We start from the raw sequence: 17,684 nt of genomic DNA, 5'->3' as shown, positions 1-17,684 counted from the left end.
CGGACACCCAGCCACTCTCAGGCACCCAGCGAGGCTGGCCTCCATGAGGGCTGTGTTGGTCAGCCTTTTCCAGGTCCGGGTCCAGAGTCTCTGTGTTAGCACAACCATCCCCTCCACAACTGGACTCAACACCATGACTTCTCGGTTTCCGGGAGTTTGCTTTCCTGGTCTAGAAGCAAGGACCATGAGAGCAGCCGTCAGAATGAGGACCGATGGGCAGGACTAGGGTGCCAACTCCCCCAGTTCTGATCCGGTCAGTTAGGCCTGTGCTCCCTCAGGAGGGGCACTTGGGCAGGGGTGTCCCAGAACAGCTGTCCCAGAACAGCTGGACGGCCTCGTCCCTGTGGTCGGCGACACCGAGATCCCACCGGGAAGCACATTCAAGCCTCCAGGTTTCCGTGTAGCCGCCTCTCCCCAGCCACTGGTGTTTCTCCCTCTCGGCTGCTCCAAGGCCTCCTTGTTCCCAGCTGCTTTTCCCGGAACAAGGCTGCCGCAAGCACAAGGCGTGGCCAGCCCCAGTGCGGTGCAGGCCAGGGACAAGAGGGTCCCACCCGGGAAGGCCAGCTTGCCTGGTGACACAGGCTCCACACAGGTCCTGTGGATTCCTCTCGTAGTTCCGACGTGACTAGAGCACTTCCTAAGGCTGGCTGAGTGGAGTGGGATATCGAAGACTTACAAAGAGGCTGGGGCAGCCTTGGAAACAAGAGTGGCACCCAGAGGTCTCGTCCACTGACCAGATACCCCTTTGAGCTTATTTCCACCACTCAGATCTGTGGCTGTGTCTTTTATAGGCGTCCCGTTGGGCTAAAGTAGAATGAATTTCTGTCGCCAGGCTGCTGGGCCACGACAGGAGAGCTGACTCTCTTTGGCCTTCTAGTGGACACACCAGCAAGTCCCTGTCTCAGCTGAGGGAGGTCCAGGCACAGTCATAGGGAAGTTGGGGCCACAGTGGAGAAGAAAGGGAGACTCTTGCTTATTGGGCTACGCTTTAAGGTTTCTAAAGAGACTTTTCGCTGATGCATAGTAACCCCTGACTGCTGGAGAGGCACCGAGCTGTGTTGAGCCATCACTCGTCCTCCTGTGACAACAACTGTGCTTCTGTCCTTCTCAGTGACCACGGGGGCCATGCTGGGCATCAACGGAGCCATGGAGCTGCTTCTCAAGGTCATCCCTCCTTACACCCACAGGCACACGCGGACCATCAGGTACGGCGCACCTGCGGGGCCCTCCGTCCGCTTGGCCGCAGCGGGGTCCTGTGTAGCCACGATTCCCCCCCTGGAGGCATGGACCAGTGCTCCTCCTCCCCCTGAGTCATTTCCTGAAATGCTCACGCTGACCCTGAGTGGCGGTCACTGCCTTCATCAGATGAAGAGGCTGAGCTGCCGCGCGGGCCTCATCCCCGTCAGTGCCGGGGACGGCCGAGTCGAGATTGGAGTTCCGAGCATCCCACACACGCCCCCATGATACGTTTTTTTGGTCTAGAGCCTTCAGATAGACCCTTTTACTCACAGAGAGTCTACCATGGATGAGCATTGTCCTGAAAAGAGTCTGGAACCGACAGGGTCTCTCAGAATCGCCAGCCCTACCTCGGATCTGGGGGCCGGGCTGCCGGGTCGCACGCGGGTCTTGGCCTGGCTGGTACGGGAGAGGTCTGTGCTCTGCTCTGCGGGCTGGGGTGGAGCGAATCGCAGGTTACAGAGGGAGGTGACTGCACGGGAGGCTTTTGAGATGCTCAGAGCCATTAGGACCCATCATTTATGGGAGTGACTCAGCAAGGACCTTGAAAGAATATTAAAGGAAATCCAGCCACTTGCCAAGATGTATGGGGTCATTCGATAAGTAGCACTGCCGTGCCCGGCTGTGCGGTCTCTGATCCCAGCAGCCCGCCCAGGCTCAGGATCCACCTGATTATTTTCCTCTTGGGTCATCACAGTTATGCCATTATCATCCATTCTCACCTGCAGCTTTCTGCACCAGCATTTTCTGCAGTGAAATAAAAAAAAAAAAAAAACCCTCATCAAGTACATTGGAAGTCCTGTGCTTAGGAGAGTCGAATGGGTTTCTTTACTGTAAGAGCTCTCATGGCCTTGAACAAGCCCAGGCGTCTTGAGACCCCCGAGGTGGCTATGCAGTGCGCCCTGCTCCCCAGCTGTGGGGGTGAGTTGCTTTTGGAGAGCACCCTTTCTGGGGTCAGCGATCCATGGATCTTGTTTTTCGGAAACCTTTCCTGCAGAGTGCAGGTTCCTTGCAAAGTGGGACCATGCCAAGCCTGCCCGGGGACCGTCCTGTAGTAGTGGAACCCTTCAGTGTCACAAACTCAAGGACAAAAAGCCTCATTTTTCTGTCATTTTTCGTTGAAACTTCTATTTATCCAAGAGAACAGAAACCATCATTCAGCGTCTAATCAGAGATCTAAATTGGATTAGCGCCTTGGTCCACTGGGCGTTCTGAGTCCTCTCCCCTTTTCCTGGGGGGCACAGCGGGGAGGTCACGCAGAGGTGTAGCACAGCTTGTCCTGAGTCGTCGTGTCCACTCGGGGGCGAGGCGTGGATGTGTCTCACATGTCTCGTGTCATCATGTGTGTGCTGGCACCTAAGCCCCAGCATGGCCTTGGCCCCAGGCTGGGGGCACTCTCTGCCCGTGCACAGGGCTCCTTCTGCTCCGAGGCTGGCATCACCCAGCTGCTCCAGAGCTAGAGACGTCTGGTGGCCTCCCCCGACCACGTGCCCAGTCGTGGGGTGTCTGCTGGCCCCGACGGGGTGTCTCACTCAGTCTCCTCTTTGTCCCCCGGGGCCCTGCTGCCTGCCAAGCGTCACCAGGAAGGCCTTCCTGGCTGAGCCTGCGTGTCAAGGCACCGGCCCCTGCCATGGGGTCCTCATTGCTCTGTTGTCTCCCTGGTGGGGCAGCTTGGGGGATGTCGCAGCAGAGCACGGGAGCCCCGCCCTCAGACGCGTGCGCCAGGCGCTTTCTCCACTGCTGTCTTTGCTTCCTGTGAAGGGGGTCAGGTCTGCAGCTGCGGGTCTCGTGCTGGTGCGGCCGGAACATGCGAAAGTGACTGGGCAGGACTGGGCTGGGGTCTTCTCAGTAGCCCAAGACCCTCCCAGGGACGCGAGGCGTGTGTCCGCACCTCTGGTCTGCTCTATTAGTTTGGCCAAGACGATTTCCCTTCTTTATTCAAAGGTCAAATTGACCCAAACCTCTAGAGAAGAATGGCTTCCCCTCCCAGCTGTCACGATCGGCCATCGCCACAGTGCTGGCCAGGGGCCCTGCCCGTGCGGGCTCTGAGCCAGGGTGTTGCTCAGGGGCCCGGCTCGTGCGGGCTCCAGTGTGCATTGTCTTACCGGTGCACATCCTCTCCTCTGCACGGCACGTGCTATTGCTGTCCCCGTCTTCACAGGAGGACACGTTAAAACCCGAGTAGTGGAGTAACATGCTGGGGTGTCAGGGCGAGAGCTGGGATGTGATCGCTGGCTGGTAAGTGAGCTGCAGCCCTAAGCCACGGCAGGGGAGTCTCACTCAGCCTGTTCCCGCAGCTCGCTCCTACATCCACCATACGGAAGACACGCGCAGCTGCTGAAGTTTGCTTAAATCCTTTACTGTCTAAATGGCTCATACCCATGGAACAATTTGCTTAATGAGAGGGAGTTTCTCCTCTGCTTCCTCTCTTCTCTCCACGTCTACCTATCTATAGCCTCTGCTTTTGGATTCTTCCCCAAGCTACCTTGTTTTCTACCTCGCCACTGCCTCCCGGCACCACGGTGAGAACTGGGGTCTGACCTGGGGAGCGGTGCGCTGTAGCCGCTGTCGGGCTGACTCCCAGGCAACTCTGGGTCGCCCAGCTTCTCTCACCTGAACTTTGACATTTTGTAAATTGTGAAGACCAAGGAGGACCAGGTCTGGCTGTGGACATGATGGAATCATGGGTGAGAGCTTTGTGAGCTTGGCCGTGCAGTCACACTGGAGCTCGTTAGTAACTCAAGGTGGTTGGACTCCTGGCTGCCCCGGGGGACCAGGCAGGTGGCAGGGCCTGGCTGCAGCAGGACAGAGATGGGAGCTTTCTGCCCCATCTTCTCTCCTGGGCTTCACCCCGCAGAGGTAACTGCAGCGTATCTAAGTGGATTCTGCTCAACCCACTTGGATGCCGGAGCCTGCGGGCAGGCAGGGGTCCTCCCGGAAGGTTAGGTTATCCCGTCGGCGGCCGCTGGGAGCCCTACGGAGTGTCCTGCGAATGCTGGCCAGCCCCGGAGTTCTCCCTAGACGCCCGGTGCTGTCCCCTGTGCTGCTTCCTCCTGTGGGGCTAGAAGCTGCCCAGTTCTCCAGCAGGGCTCTAAAATTAGATGTGCAGCTGTCCCCGGCGAGGCCCCATCTCCAGCTCGTACTCAGGATGAGATTTATGGTGGCATCTCAGACCGTGTACCACCAGGGAGAGGGGGCGCGGAGGGCAAGGTCATAGCCCTTGGTGGCCGTGGGCCAGCCTCACACCAGGGGAGGCGGCTCTGCCAGTCCTCCTCCTCTGCCAGCCGGCCCCTGTGCTGGTGCACGGCCACCGTCGCCCACGCGTGCCTGCCCCTGCCCCTGCTTCTCGGGACTGCCCATAGTCAGAGCCGTGCGCCAGCCTGGGGCTGCTCCTGCAGCCCTCTGGTCCATCTTCCCCGACGTTGTCCCCTCTGCAGCCTGGGCTCTCAGTCCTCTCTCCTCCTCTGAGTGTGGCCGCGTGAGCCTGGCCCTGGCCTGGCCTTCCTCTTCCCCTGGCCTCGCTGCCGGCAGACAGCAGAGCCCTGCCCAGCCCTCAGCTCGGCGGACACCGCCTGCTGCCTCTCACAGGTCGGAAGGGGCCGTCTCTGCTCCGGGCACTGCCGGGTCATTGTTCGTGCTCTTTAAATTGCACCGTGCACAACTCTACCTGCTCGCATGGCTGGCCCGGGAGGCTCCTCTCCTCTCGCAACCCTGCAGTCCCCGGGGGTGGGCAGCTTGCATTCCCCATGGGGCCCAGCCCTGTGCGTAGCCTGAGTGGGCTGTTGCCTAAATTCTAGAGAAATACTTGCACAAGGTATTTTTTGGTGAATTCCCTGCAAGACAGTCGGTAAACCAGCCTTACCAGATGGGCCTCTGGGCTGTCACCCCCTGCATGTGGTGCTCTGGTGTCAGGACCACCCAGGGCCCCGCGGCATGGGGCTGAGATGCCAGGGAGCTGGGTTTGCCCGACTACGGGGAGGGGCAGGGCTGGAGCCAGTTTCCTATTTGGAGTTTTCTGGGGAAGCCACAGAGCTGGGCAGAGAGGAAAGACCTGGGCTCGCGGGGCCAGGAGAGGCAGCGTCGGCGTGGAAACTTTGCCTTCCCTGGGACATGGGGAGCTGGGCCCATTAGTCTGGGCTGCTGGGGCCTCGGAGTTCTTGGGGTGCTTTTTATAGAAACGGGAGGGCTGCCGCTGGGCCAGGGTGTGCCCCCCCTTGCTAGCCTGTTCCACCACGGGTAAGCTTGTTTATCGGCACCAAAGCTATCTGAGGCTGTCCAAACTCATTAAGTAGGAAAATTTATCGAGCCAAAGACAGATGACTTGTCCGCGACTGACTCACCCTGTGACCTTAGAAGAGCCGTGCTCGCTCCTGTCCCTCTGCGAGGGGCACCCCCTCCCTACTCCAGGAGGGCCTGCCGTGCCCTCGTCCCAGGCACAGCCACATTCCCTCGGCCCCCGTCATCAGGGCTTGTGACCAGCGACTCCCCAGGGACCTCAGCTCTGCCCGCCTGCCTGGCCTTGTAAATGGCAGGGTGGACTGAGATGGGCCGGGCCTTCCCAGCGCAGGCTGAGTCCGGAGCCTGGGCGCCCTCGGGCCATCGCCTGCCACTCCGAGGACGTGGGCCCGGGACGCCCTGCTGAGGCAGCCCCTTCACCCCCTTGCCTCCACTCTCCCCGGAGTTTTCCAAGAACAGGAAGTGCCTCGCTCAGGCCAACGGGACCCCTTAGTGTCCCCACCCCTTAGGGTCAGCAAGGACAGCGTGCAGGCTGCCTCTGCAGGATCGGCGGCCCCTGGGGGTGGCCGCTGTGTGCTGCACACCTCCTGGTGTGGGCAGCATGGTGACAGGAGCGGCTGGGTGTGCTTGGCCTCGGGCAGCCTCACGAGCAGGATCCTCAGCACCGTCTCCCCTTGGCTGGAGCGTGCTGGACGCTGGTCTCCCCTCGGCTGGAGCGAGCTGGATGCTGGTCTCCCCTCGGCTGGAGCGTGCTGGACGCTGGTCTCCCCTCGGCTGGAGCGAGCTGGATGCTGGTCTCCCCTCGGCTTGGAGCCATGCTGGATGCTGGTCTCCCTTCAAGGGCCCCATATGCCGGGGCTGCACTGGCACCCGAGCCCTGCCCGAGTGCAGGATCCTGGGCACTGCTTTGTTGGCAGCTCTTTGGGGTGATTTCATCTTCAATTTATGAGCTGGAAAACATATCCTGCTCCTCCTCTCCCTCTGTCCAAGCCACCGTCTTTTTCCCAAGGCCAGGCTGGCTGGGCCGTCTCCAGCCGCCCTGCTGTTCCTCTTTATTTAATGGTAGTGGCTGACAGGTGAGCAGAGAGCCAGCCAGGGCTAGAAGGCTCCAGTGACTCAGCTACTCTGTCCTTGAGACGGTGGGGTCCAAGTTATAAGACACAGATTTTTCTGTTTCTCAAAATAGCCTCTGAACTCCTCCCTGCCCGCCCCCACCACTGAGGGCTCTGTGGCTCCAACAACCGAGCAGATCCGTGCTCTCAGAGCAAGAGCTCACGGCCTGGCCTGAGAAGCTGCGTGCTCCGGAGTGTGGGGCCTCAAGCCCCTTGGAACAGGAACAAAACACTGCGCCAGCGTCCCAGCCCTGGTGCTGGGTGGGCTGCGCCTGGGCTCAGCTTCCCGTCACAGCGATCCCTGCATCTGCAACCTGACCCAAGCCTGTCACCGAGGGTGGATGGATCGTTTCCTGCATGCATTCAACCTTGGCAAGGAGGTTTATGGGTTTAAATCCCGCTCATTTCCTTAAGAAGCCAGTGAGCTCTCCGGATGAGGCCCAGCCACAGACCTTCCACCACGGCACCTAAAGCTAGAAGGTCTGATGATGGCTCTCACCTATCCCCTTCCTCTTTTTTCTTTAAAAATTATTTATGGGGCCAGCACTGTGGCGCAGCTGGTTAATGCCCTGGCCTGAACGGCATATGGGCACCGGTTTGAGACCCAGCTGCTCCTCTTCCGATCCAGCTCTCTGCTACCACCTGGGAAAGCAGTAGAAGATGGCCCAAGTCCTTGGGCCCCTGCACCTGCATGGGAGACCCGGAGGAAGCTCCTGGCTCCTGGCTTCAGATGGGCGCAGCTATAGCCGTTGCGGCCATCTGGGGAGTGAACCATCGGATGGAAGACATCTCTCTCTGCCTTTCCTTCTCTATATAACTCTGACTTTCAAATAAATAAATAAATATATCTTTAAAAATATTTATTTGAAAGAGTAATAGAGAGAATTGGGGAGAAAGAGAGAAAGAGACCTTCCATCTTCTGGCTCACTCCCCAAATGGCTGCACAGCTGGGCCAGGCTGAAGCCAGGAGCCTGGAGCTCCATCCAGGAGCTCCCTGTGGGTGGCGTGGGCCCAGGCACGTGGGCCGTCTTCTGCTTTCTCAGGTGCATTAGCAGGAAGCTGGATCAGAAGTGGAGCACCTGGGCCTGCGATCGGCACCCATATGGGATGCTGGCACTGCAGGCGGTGGCTTGACCCACTACGTCGCAACACGGGCCTCCGTATTCTTCACCTTAAGGTGAGCTCCCTGAAACCCAGAGAGCCTGAGCCAAGCCTGCACCCTAACTTCAAGACACGGTTCATCCCCTAGGCGTTCAGCCGCATGGTGCAAAGCAAACGTGCTCGGGACGAGAACCCTCGGCTGACCTCACCCAACATGGCCACCTCCGTGCCAGGCACTGGGGACACGAGCCAGGCTTTGTTCCAGCTGCTGCCTGTGCACGCCAGTGATGGCGGTGCAGCGGGTCGGAAGATCCTCACAGTGACCCCGTGCCAGGCTCGGGAGTCGGGCCAGCTTCCCATGCTCACAGTGCCGCCCTCAGAAACACCCCGGTGCTGAGCTGGCTGGCTCTGGGCCCTGGGCCTCGGCACACCTGGCCCCGAGCTTGTGTGGAGTTTCTTCCTCATGGTGGTGGCCGGGGGCAGTCAGAACGGTGCTGACCGGATCAGACTGGCTGGATTTACCTGTTCACAGAGCTGGGCTCCAAAAGCAAGCCAAGCTGAGCCAGACCCAGTCCTGAGTCTCGTCTTCCTGGGCCGGCATCCCATGTCGTGTTCCCAGGGGGTTCTGTGCAGAAGCCGCTCTCTGTCTTTGCCTGCTGAAGCCGGGACAGATCCCAGCGGAGCCCCACAGGCCCCGGGGAGCTGACCTGGCCCAGCCTGCCCCACTGAGGCGCCTCTGTGTGTGTGTGTGTGTGTGTCGCCCCCAGTGCTGTGCACACAGTGGCGTCCGGCAGAGGCACAGGAAGACCCGTGCCTGGGGGACCCGGTCGACCAGCACCTTGCGTCTGCGCCAGTCGGCCAGGGCCAAATTCTTCAGGGATGGAGCCCGCCTCCAGACACCACACAGCGGAGAGTGAGGGGAGGAAGGCTGTCCCGAGGGGCTGTGAGGGGGTGCGGGCCTGCGGGTGGGCGTGGTCCACACAGTGAGGCCGCGTGGCCCCTGTGCAGGTGCTGCCAGCTGCCTCTCGGAGCTGGGCCCAGCGTGCAGCACGGGGCAGGCGGGGCCCTCGTGGTGATTCCTTGCCCTCAGTGGCCAGAGGGCAAGGGTCGGCCATTTGAGAAGATGGACAGCAGCCAGCCCGCACCGCCTCCAGGTGGAGACCGGGGCACTCAGTGTGCCTGGTGAGCTGTGTGCTTGGGCTACATGAGGCCCACACTCCAGCACCCGAGAGTCATCAGCAGTGTGACGAGGCTCCCGCTGCCAGCAGAACTGTGCAGCTCTGAGGGGAATCTTCCTGTCCTGGCCTGTAGGAGTGCGTGGGAACCTGCACGCCAGCCTGCAACAGCCAGGAGAAATGCTGTCGTGGGCGGACGTCCACGGCAGAACTTACAGAAGCCGGCCCACGTGAGCCCGTGAATGTCTGAGATACCTCCTGTGGGGCGGGGATGCCCGAGGAGGGCCCTGGTCCACTCAGGACCTGGCAGTGGGGGACTCGCTGGTCGGAAAGAGGGCCGGTGTTCCCAGAGGCTACGCCTGCGGCACAGGACTTCCCAGCACGGTGGGTCAGGGTGCAGCTGGAGTGTGTTGCAAGAGGCTGAGGGCCGGAAGCTCACCTGGCCTGACGTGGGGCAACCCGCCATCCTGGCTGGAAGCGAAAGAGTGGGAACAAACACAGGACAACTGACAAACCCATGAAAGTATTGGACTTTCTAAGAACCGGAGAAACACAGTTTAGTTGAAGACACCAGTTTCACAGGTCAGAGTAGCAGATTTGAAAAATGATATTTATTGTGCTGAGGATTCAATCAGCTGGGCACCCCCCGTGCGACTGGGATTGAAGGTGGTAAAATCTTTGGGGAAATGCTGTGGTGATGCCCATCAAGGTTTTAAGATTCCTCTTCTGTGACCCACGGTTTTCATATATTGAAATCTGTCCTGAACAATTACTGCAAAAGGTGGATGTGCACAAAAACAAAAGTGATATGTTTATGCATGTTATTGTTACATTGTTGGGGCTGGCACTATGGCGCAGTGGGTTAACGCCCTGGCCTGAAGCACTGACATCCCATATGGGCACCACCAGTTCTAGTCCCGGCTGCTCCACTTCCTGTCCAGCTCTCTGCTATGGCCTGGGAAAGCCGGAGCCAGCGCGCAGGCCTGGAGTGAGCGCGCAGGGCCAGAGCCAGTGCGCAGGGCCGGAGCCAGTGCGCAGGGCTGGAGACAGCGCGCAGGGCTGGAGACAGTGCACAGGGCCGGAGACAGTGCACAGGGCCAGAGAGGCTGGAGACAGTGCACAGGGCCGGAGACAGTGCGCAGGGCCGGAGAGAGTGCACTGGGCCGGAGACAGCGCGCAGGGCCGGACACAGTGCACAGGGCCGGAGACAGTGCGCAGGGCTGGAGACAGTGCACAGGGCTGGAGAGAGCACTTGGTTCTGTGAGGCAGGCCGGAGAAGCCCAGGACTGACCAGACGCGGTGCAGAGCACACAGGAGGGTCTCGCCTCATCCAGGTGTGGCCACCTCGGAGCCGAGCTCTGCGTTGGCCCTGCCTGCCAAGTGCTAGAACCTGGAAGGCTAAAGTGGCTCCTAAGCAGCCCGACTGTGTTCCAGCTCAGACTCCCAGTATCACAGGAGTACAGAAGTGTTCAGCACCCAACAGGTAACGGCACAAAGGAGAGGACCAAATGAAAAATTATTAAGCGTGCAAAGAAACAGGAACATTTTTTCCATAATTAGGAAATAAGTCAACCAAAAGCCAGCCAGCACTGAGACAGATGTTGCAATGACCAGACAAGGACGCTGCAGCTGTTCTAAGGATATTCCCCGTGTCCAAAAAACTCAAAGAAGAACTGCTAGAGGGAGTCTACAGGGGATGAGAGGTAAATACGCTGGCGTACAATGAGGGAAAACGAGAAACGGCAAAAGAGAAGGTGAACTTGAAGATACAGCAACAGAGAGCGTCCAGAGTGAAGTGGGGAGGAGGGGAGCCAGTGAACCCTGGGCAGCTTCCAGTGACCGACAGGGGTCAAACGAGGCCTCGGCAGAGGGGGAGAGGAGTGGGGCAGGGAGCGCATGTGGAGAAACAATGAAATCTGAAATATGGAAAGTGTGACGTCGGAGCCCAGAAGGCTCTATCAACTGCAAGCTCAGGAACACGAAAACGAACAAAAAACTGCTCGAAGGCGAGTCATCAGATTGCTCAGAATCACTGATGAAGAAGCGAAGCTCAACGGCAGCCATCAGAGAAGGCAGAGACGCACCATTCAGCTAAGATCGAAGGTCGGGCCCGCACTTTGCTCCTGGGAGACGACGAAGTGACCACGGTGCCGCAGCGTCCCCAGTGTGTGCAGTGCACACTCAGGGAGGGCGGCACTCAAACTGCACGTACAACACGCACAAGACTTCACGCAGACAAAAGCTGAAAGACGCCACTGGCAGCCGCCTCTCCTGACGAGACGTGGAGAGACAGCTCCAGGCAGGAGGAAGTGATACCGGGTGGACAGACGAGCTCAGGAGACCCTGCAGCCCTGGAATTGTCTACGGGCAAACACGCCTGATTGTTGCTTAATTCTGGTCTCTCTCTCTCTCTCTCTCTCTCTTTTTTTTTTTTTTTTTTTGACAGATAGAGTTAGTGAGAGAGAGAGACAGAGAGAAAGGTCTTCCTTCATTGGTTCACCCCCCAAATGGCCTCTACGGCCGGCACACTGAAGCCAGGAGCCAGGTGCTTCTCCCGGTCTCCCATGGGGTGCAGGGCCCAAGGACCTGGGCCATCCTCCACTGCCTTCCCGGGCCACAGCAGAGAGCTGGCCTGGAAGAGGAGCAACTGGGACAGAATCTGGTGCCCCGACCGGGACTAGAACCTGGGGTGCCGGCACCGCAGGCGGAGGATTAGCCTAATGAGCTGCGGCGCCGGCCTATTCTGGTCTCTTTAGATGACGGTGAAGTGTGTAAGTAAACATGACCAGAATGTGGTTGTGAAAGTCAAATATCTGCTACAAGAGCACGAAGGTGGAGAGAAATGCAAGTTCTCTGTTGTCACTGTCTTACGTATAACGTCTACAAGCATTCCGGGTTGAACTCGCCAAGTTAAGGTGCACATCAAAGCAGCGTCAGAACTAGTGAGTGCAGTGGATAGCTAATCACCGGGGAACGACTGCTGCAGGCTGACAAGACACAGCAGGACGGGCTTACACGGCACCCCGCCACACAGGGAGACTCACAGACTGTGAACAGGAGACTCAGCAGCCGGCCGTGGACACGCAACACGCGCTGAAGGCCAACACACAGGTAGGCTGAACGTGGAAGGGTGGAAGAGAGGTCCAAAGCTGACGCTAATCAAAGCCGCGCTCGGCGCCTTTAATATCCTCAGATGAAGCAGACTTCAGAGCAAACCAGGGCTTGGGATAAAGACAGTGATTTCATGGAAGGGTCAGCTCATCAGAGGACCGAAACCACAGATGTCCACCCTCCCAGAGAAGCTTCACAGTAGCTGGAGTGGAAACTGTCAGCATTGGAGGAGGGACAGAGGAGCCATGCGCACAGAGGGGAGAGTCAGCAGGGAGAGAGCCGGTGTGGCTGGAGGAGACGTGAGCGATGCCACCAGCCAGTGTGGCTCAACTGATGTGGAATTCTCTACCCACCAAGAGCACTCTGTGTTCCCTCCAAGTTCACGTGGACGTCCAGCACGCGAGCTGGCGTGATGGGCCATAAACCAGACACAGGTCTATCTGATCCAGGTGATGGGAAAGATGTTCTTTGGCTGCAATGAAATGAATCTTTCTGAGAGAGCTCCCAAATCTTGGAAAAACAGTGTATGTCTAAAGAAATCACGAGGCTAAGACGATCGCCAAAGAGAAACTAGGAAGTGTTTTAAAGTAATGAAAACTAGAGGCAGCATTTTAGAATCCCGGGGATGCCCACAGAACTACAGATGTGTATCGGAAGAGAAGAGAGAAAATTCTCCAATGGCCTCAGTTTCTGCCTTAAGACACCAGAAAAAGAAGATGCTACGGAAGACCCTGTATATATAATGAGAACTTAAATAATAAGAAAATGAACACTACAATTAGAATGAGTAAAATACATCACCAAAGAAGACACACAGTTGACAAAGGTGCCTAGAAGATACGCTTGCTATCATAATTCATTAAGAAAACATAAACATTGCAGTGTGCCATCACTAGTCACCTCTGAGGATGGCCAACGTCCAGACGACTGACCAAAGAGGAGCTGGAGTCTCACACTCTGATGTGGGAGGGTAAACATCACTTCACAGCTTCGGAAGACAGCCTGGTGGGTTCTTAAACACGAAGCCTGCACCTGTCGTGACACCCAGCCTGCACCTGTCGTGACACCCAGCCTGCACCTGTCGTGACACCCAGCCTGCACCTGTCATGGCACCCAGCCTGCACCTGTCGTGACACCCAGCCTGCACCTGTCGTGACACCCAGCCTGCACCTGTCATGACACCCAGCCTGCACCTGTCATGGCACCCAGCCTGCACCTGTCGTGACACCCAGCCTGCACCTATCATCACACCCAGCCTGCACCTGTCGTGACACCCAGCCTGCACCTATCATGGCACCCAACCTGCACCTGTCGTGACACCCAGCCTGCACCTGTCGTGACACCCAGCCTGCACCTGTCATGGCACCCAGCCTGCACCTGTTGTGACACCCAGCCTGCACCTGTCGTGACACCCAGCCTGCACCTATCATGGCACCCAGCCTGCACCTGTTGTGACACCCAGCCTGCACCTGTCGTGACACCCAGCCTGCACCTATCATGGCACCCAACCTGCACCTGTCATGGCACCCAGCCTGCACCTGTCGTGACACCCAGCCTGCACCTGTCGTGACACCCAGCCTGCACCTATCATCACACCCAGCCTGCACCTGTCGTGACACCCAGCCTGCACCTGTCGTGACACCCAGCCTGCACCTATCATGGCACCCAACCTGCACCTGTCGTGACACCCAGCCTGCACCTGTCGTGACACCCAGCCTGCACCTGTCATGGCACCCAGCCTGCACCTGTTGTGACACCCAGCCTGCACCTGTCGTGACACCCAGCCTGCACCTATCATGGCACCCAGCCTGCACCTGTTGTGACACCCAGCCTGCACCTGTCGTGACACCCAGCCTGCACCTATCATGGCACCCAACCTGCACCTGTCATGGCACCCAGCCTGCACCTGTCGTGACACCCAGCCTGCACCTGTCGTGACACCCAGCCTGCACCTATCATCACACCCAGCCTGCACCTGTCGTGACACCCAGCCTGCACCTGTCGTGACACCCAGCCTGCACCTATCATGGCACCCAACCTGCACCTGTCGTGACACCCAGCCTGCACCTGTCGTGACACCCAGCCTGCACCTATCATGGCACCCAGCCTGCACCTGTTGTGACACCCAGCCTGCACCTGTCGTGACACCCAGCCTGCACCTATCATGGCACCCAACCTGCACCTGTTGTGACACCCAGCCTGCACCTGTCGTGACACCCAGCCTGCACCTATCATGGCACCCAGCCTGCACCTGTCATGGCACCCAGCCTGCACCTGTTGTGACACCCAGCCTGCACCTGTCGTGACACCCAGCCTGCACCTATCATGGCACCCAGCCTGCACCTGTTGTGACACCCAGCCTGCACCTGTCGTGACACCCAGCCTGCACCTATCATGGCACCCAACCTGCACCTGTCATGGCACCCAGCCTGCACCTGTCGTGACACCCAGCCTGCACCTGTCGTGACACCCAGCCTGCACCTATCATCACACCCAGCCTGCACCTGTCGTGACACCCAGCCTGCACCTGTCGTGACACCCAGCCTGCACCTATCATGGCACCCAACCTGCACCTGTCGTGACACCCAGCCTGCACCTGTCGTGACACCCAGCCTGCACCTATCATGGCACCCAGCCTGCACCTGTTGTGACACCCAGCCTGCACCTGTCGTGACACCTAGCCTGCACCTATCATGGCACCCAGCCTGCACCTGTTGTGACACCCAGCCTGCACCTGTCGTGACACCCAGCCTGAACCTATCATGGCACCCAACCTGCACCTGTCATGGCACCCAGCCTGCACCTGTCGTGACACCCAGCCTGCACCTGTCGTGACACCCAGCCTGCACCTGTCGTGACACCCAGCCTGCACCTATCATGGCACCCAGCCTGCACCTGTCATGGCACCCAGCCTGCACCTGTCGTGACACCCAGCCTGCACCTATCATGGCACCCAGCCTGCACCTGTCATGACACCCAGCCTGCACCTATCATGGCACCCAGCCTGCACCTGTTGTGACACCCAGCCTGCACCTGTCATGACACCCAGCCTGCACCTATCATGGCACCCAGCCTGCACCTGTCGTGACACCCAGCCTGCACCTGTCATGGCACCCAGCCTGCACCTGTTGTGACACCCAGCCTGCACCTGTCGTGACACCCAGCCTGCACCTATCATGGCACCCAGCCTGCACCTGTTGTGACACCCAGCCTGCACCTGTCGTGACACCCAGCCTGCACCTATCATGGCACCCAGCCTGCACCTGTCGTGACACCCAGCCTGCACCTGTCATGGCACCCAGCCTGCACCTGTCATGGCACCCAGCCTGCACCTATCATGGCACCCAGCCTGCACCTGTCATGGCACCCAGCCTGCACCTGTCGTGACACCCAGCCTGCACCTGTCATGGCACCCAGCCTGCACCTATCATGGCACCCAGCCTGCACCTATCATGGCACCCAGCCTGCACCTGTCATGGCACCCGGCCTGCACCTGTCATGGCACCCGGCCTGCACCTGTCATGACACCCAGCCTGCACCTATCATGGCACCCAGCCTGCACCTGTCGTGACACCCAGCCTGCACCTGTCATGACACCCAGCCTGCACCTGTCATGGCACCCAGCCTGCACCTATCATGGCACCCAGCCTGCACCTATCATGGCACCCAGCCTGCACCTGTCATGGCACCCAGCCTGCACCTGTCGTGACACCCAGCCTGCACCTGTCGTGACACCCAGCCTGCACCTGTCATGGCACCCAGCCTGCACCTGTCATGGCACCCGGCCTGCACCTGTCGTGACACCCAGCCTGCACCTGTCGTGACACCCAGCCTGCACCTGTCATGGCACCCAGCCTGCACCTGTCGTGACACCCAGCCTGCACCTGTCGTGACACCCAGCCTGCACCTGTCGTGACACCCAGCCACTCCTCTTTCAGGTGTTTGCACAGCGAAGATGAAAGCATTTTCCTCGCGAAGACCTGCTCACGCATGTTCACAGTGGCTTCCTCTCTGTCGCCCGAGCTGGAAGCGGTGCTAGTGCCCATCAGCTGGCGTGCGGATCACAATGACCTTCCCTTGCAATGAGATGTTGCTCAGCAACAGACAGAACAAACCGCTGACAGATGCCACCCGTGAGCAGATCTCGGGTTAACGGTGCTGACTCAGGGGCCAGACCGGGGAGTGCGTGTGCACAATTCTGTTTCTGTGAAATCCCAGAACTGCAGCAGTGGTGTGAGAGGGCGGCCGGATGCATCTGGAGATGAGGATGGGCGAAGGAGGCAGGCAGGAGGGCTACAAAGAGCCCGGCGGTCGTCTGGGGGTCGGGGTGAGCTCACTGTCTTGGCTGGGGTCCTGCACATGTGTGTGCTTCAATGACTGCAATTCTATCTCAATCCTTGGTTCAAAAAATTTACAAAGAACACGCACAGTTCAATCTTCAAAACAAGATACCAGTGACTACTTATTTTGGAGGGATGAGACTGTGAACTAACTTCATTTTTTCTATGAGGCATTACTTTTATAATTATGAAAACTAAATGAGAATAATTGCAGTACTATATTTTATTACTGGTGTATTAGCTTTTGTTACTGTAATGAAATACCTGAGGCAGACAGCTTATGAAGAGAGACTACTTCTTAGCTCACAGTGTGGGAGGTGCGTGCTTTGGCCCTACTGAGGGTCCGTGGTGGATGGCAGAGTCTATAGAGAAAGGGCCACATGGTGGGCCGGGACGCCTGGAGGAGACGGGGCCTGAGCTTTTATCTCCCCACCCCAGGAGACAGGAGCTGGCAGCACACCTGGACACACACACACACACAGGAGCTGGCAGTACACCTGGACACACACACACAGGAGCTGGCAGTACACCTGGACACACACACACACACACAGGAGCTGGCAGCACACCTGGACACACACACACAGACAGGAGCTGGCAGCACACCTGGACACACACACACAGACAGGAGCTGGCAGCACACCTGGACACACACACACAGGAGCTGGCAGCACACCTGGACACACACACAGAGGAGCTGGCAGCACACCTGGACACACACACACACACAGACAGGAGCTGGCAGCACACCTGGACACACACACACAGACAGGAGCTGGCAGCACACCTGGACACACACACACAGACAGGAGCTGGCAGCACACCTGGCACACACACACAGGAGCTGGCAGCACACCTGGACACACACACAGAGGAGCTGGCAGCACACCTGGACACACACACACAGACAGGAGCTGGCAGCACACCTGGACACACACACACAGACAGGAGCTGGCAGCACACCTGGCACACACACACAGGAGCTGGCAGCACACCTGGACACACACACAGAGGAGCTGGCAGCACACCTGCACACACACACACAGGAGCTGGCAGCACACCTGGACACACACACACACAGGAGCTGGCAGCACACCTGGCACACACACACAGGAGCTGGCAGCACACCTGGCACACACACACAGGAGCTGGCAGCACACCTGGACACACACACAGAGGAGCTGGCAGCACACCTGGACACACACACACACACAGGAGCTGGCAGCACACCTGGACACACACACACAGACAGGAGCTGGCAGCACACCTGGCACACACACACAGGAGCTGGCAGCACACCTGGACACACACACACAGGAGCTGGCAGCACACCTGGACACACACACAGAGGAGCTGGCAGCACACCTGGACAC

The 17,684-nt window shown here is 58.8% G+C and overlaps 1 protein-coding gene across 1 annotated transcript in view; it reads left to right on the top strand.

Moving 5' to 3' along the window:
• The window catches only part of AGBL1 (AGBL carboxypeptidase 1), a 599,820-nt gene that overhangs the window by 9,038 nt on the left and 573,098 nt on the right, over positions 1-17,684 (top strand). Inside the window, exon 5 of the mRNA XM_062204897.1 lies at positions 1,112-1,205. Within this exon, the coding sequence (XP_062060881.1) occupies positions 1,112-1,205 (94 nt within the window). The remainder of the gene's footprint in view (positions 1-1,111; positions 1,206-17,684) is intronic.

The sequence above is a fragment of the Lepus europaeus genome, chromosome 11, assembly GCF_033115175.1.
Source record: "Lepus europaeus isolate LE1 chromosome 11, mLepTim1.pri, whole genome shotgun sequence".
In the NCBI taxonomy this organism is placed as follows: Eukaryota; Metazoa; Chordata; class Mammalia; order Lagomorpha; family Leporidae; genus Lepus; species Lepus europaeus.
The sequence above is the reverse complement of the archived record's forward strand: the minus strand, read 5'-3'. Positions and strand labels throughout refer to the sequence as shown.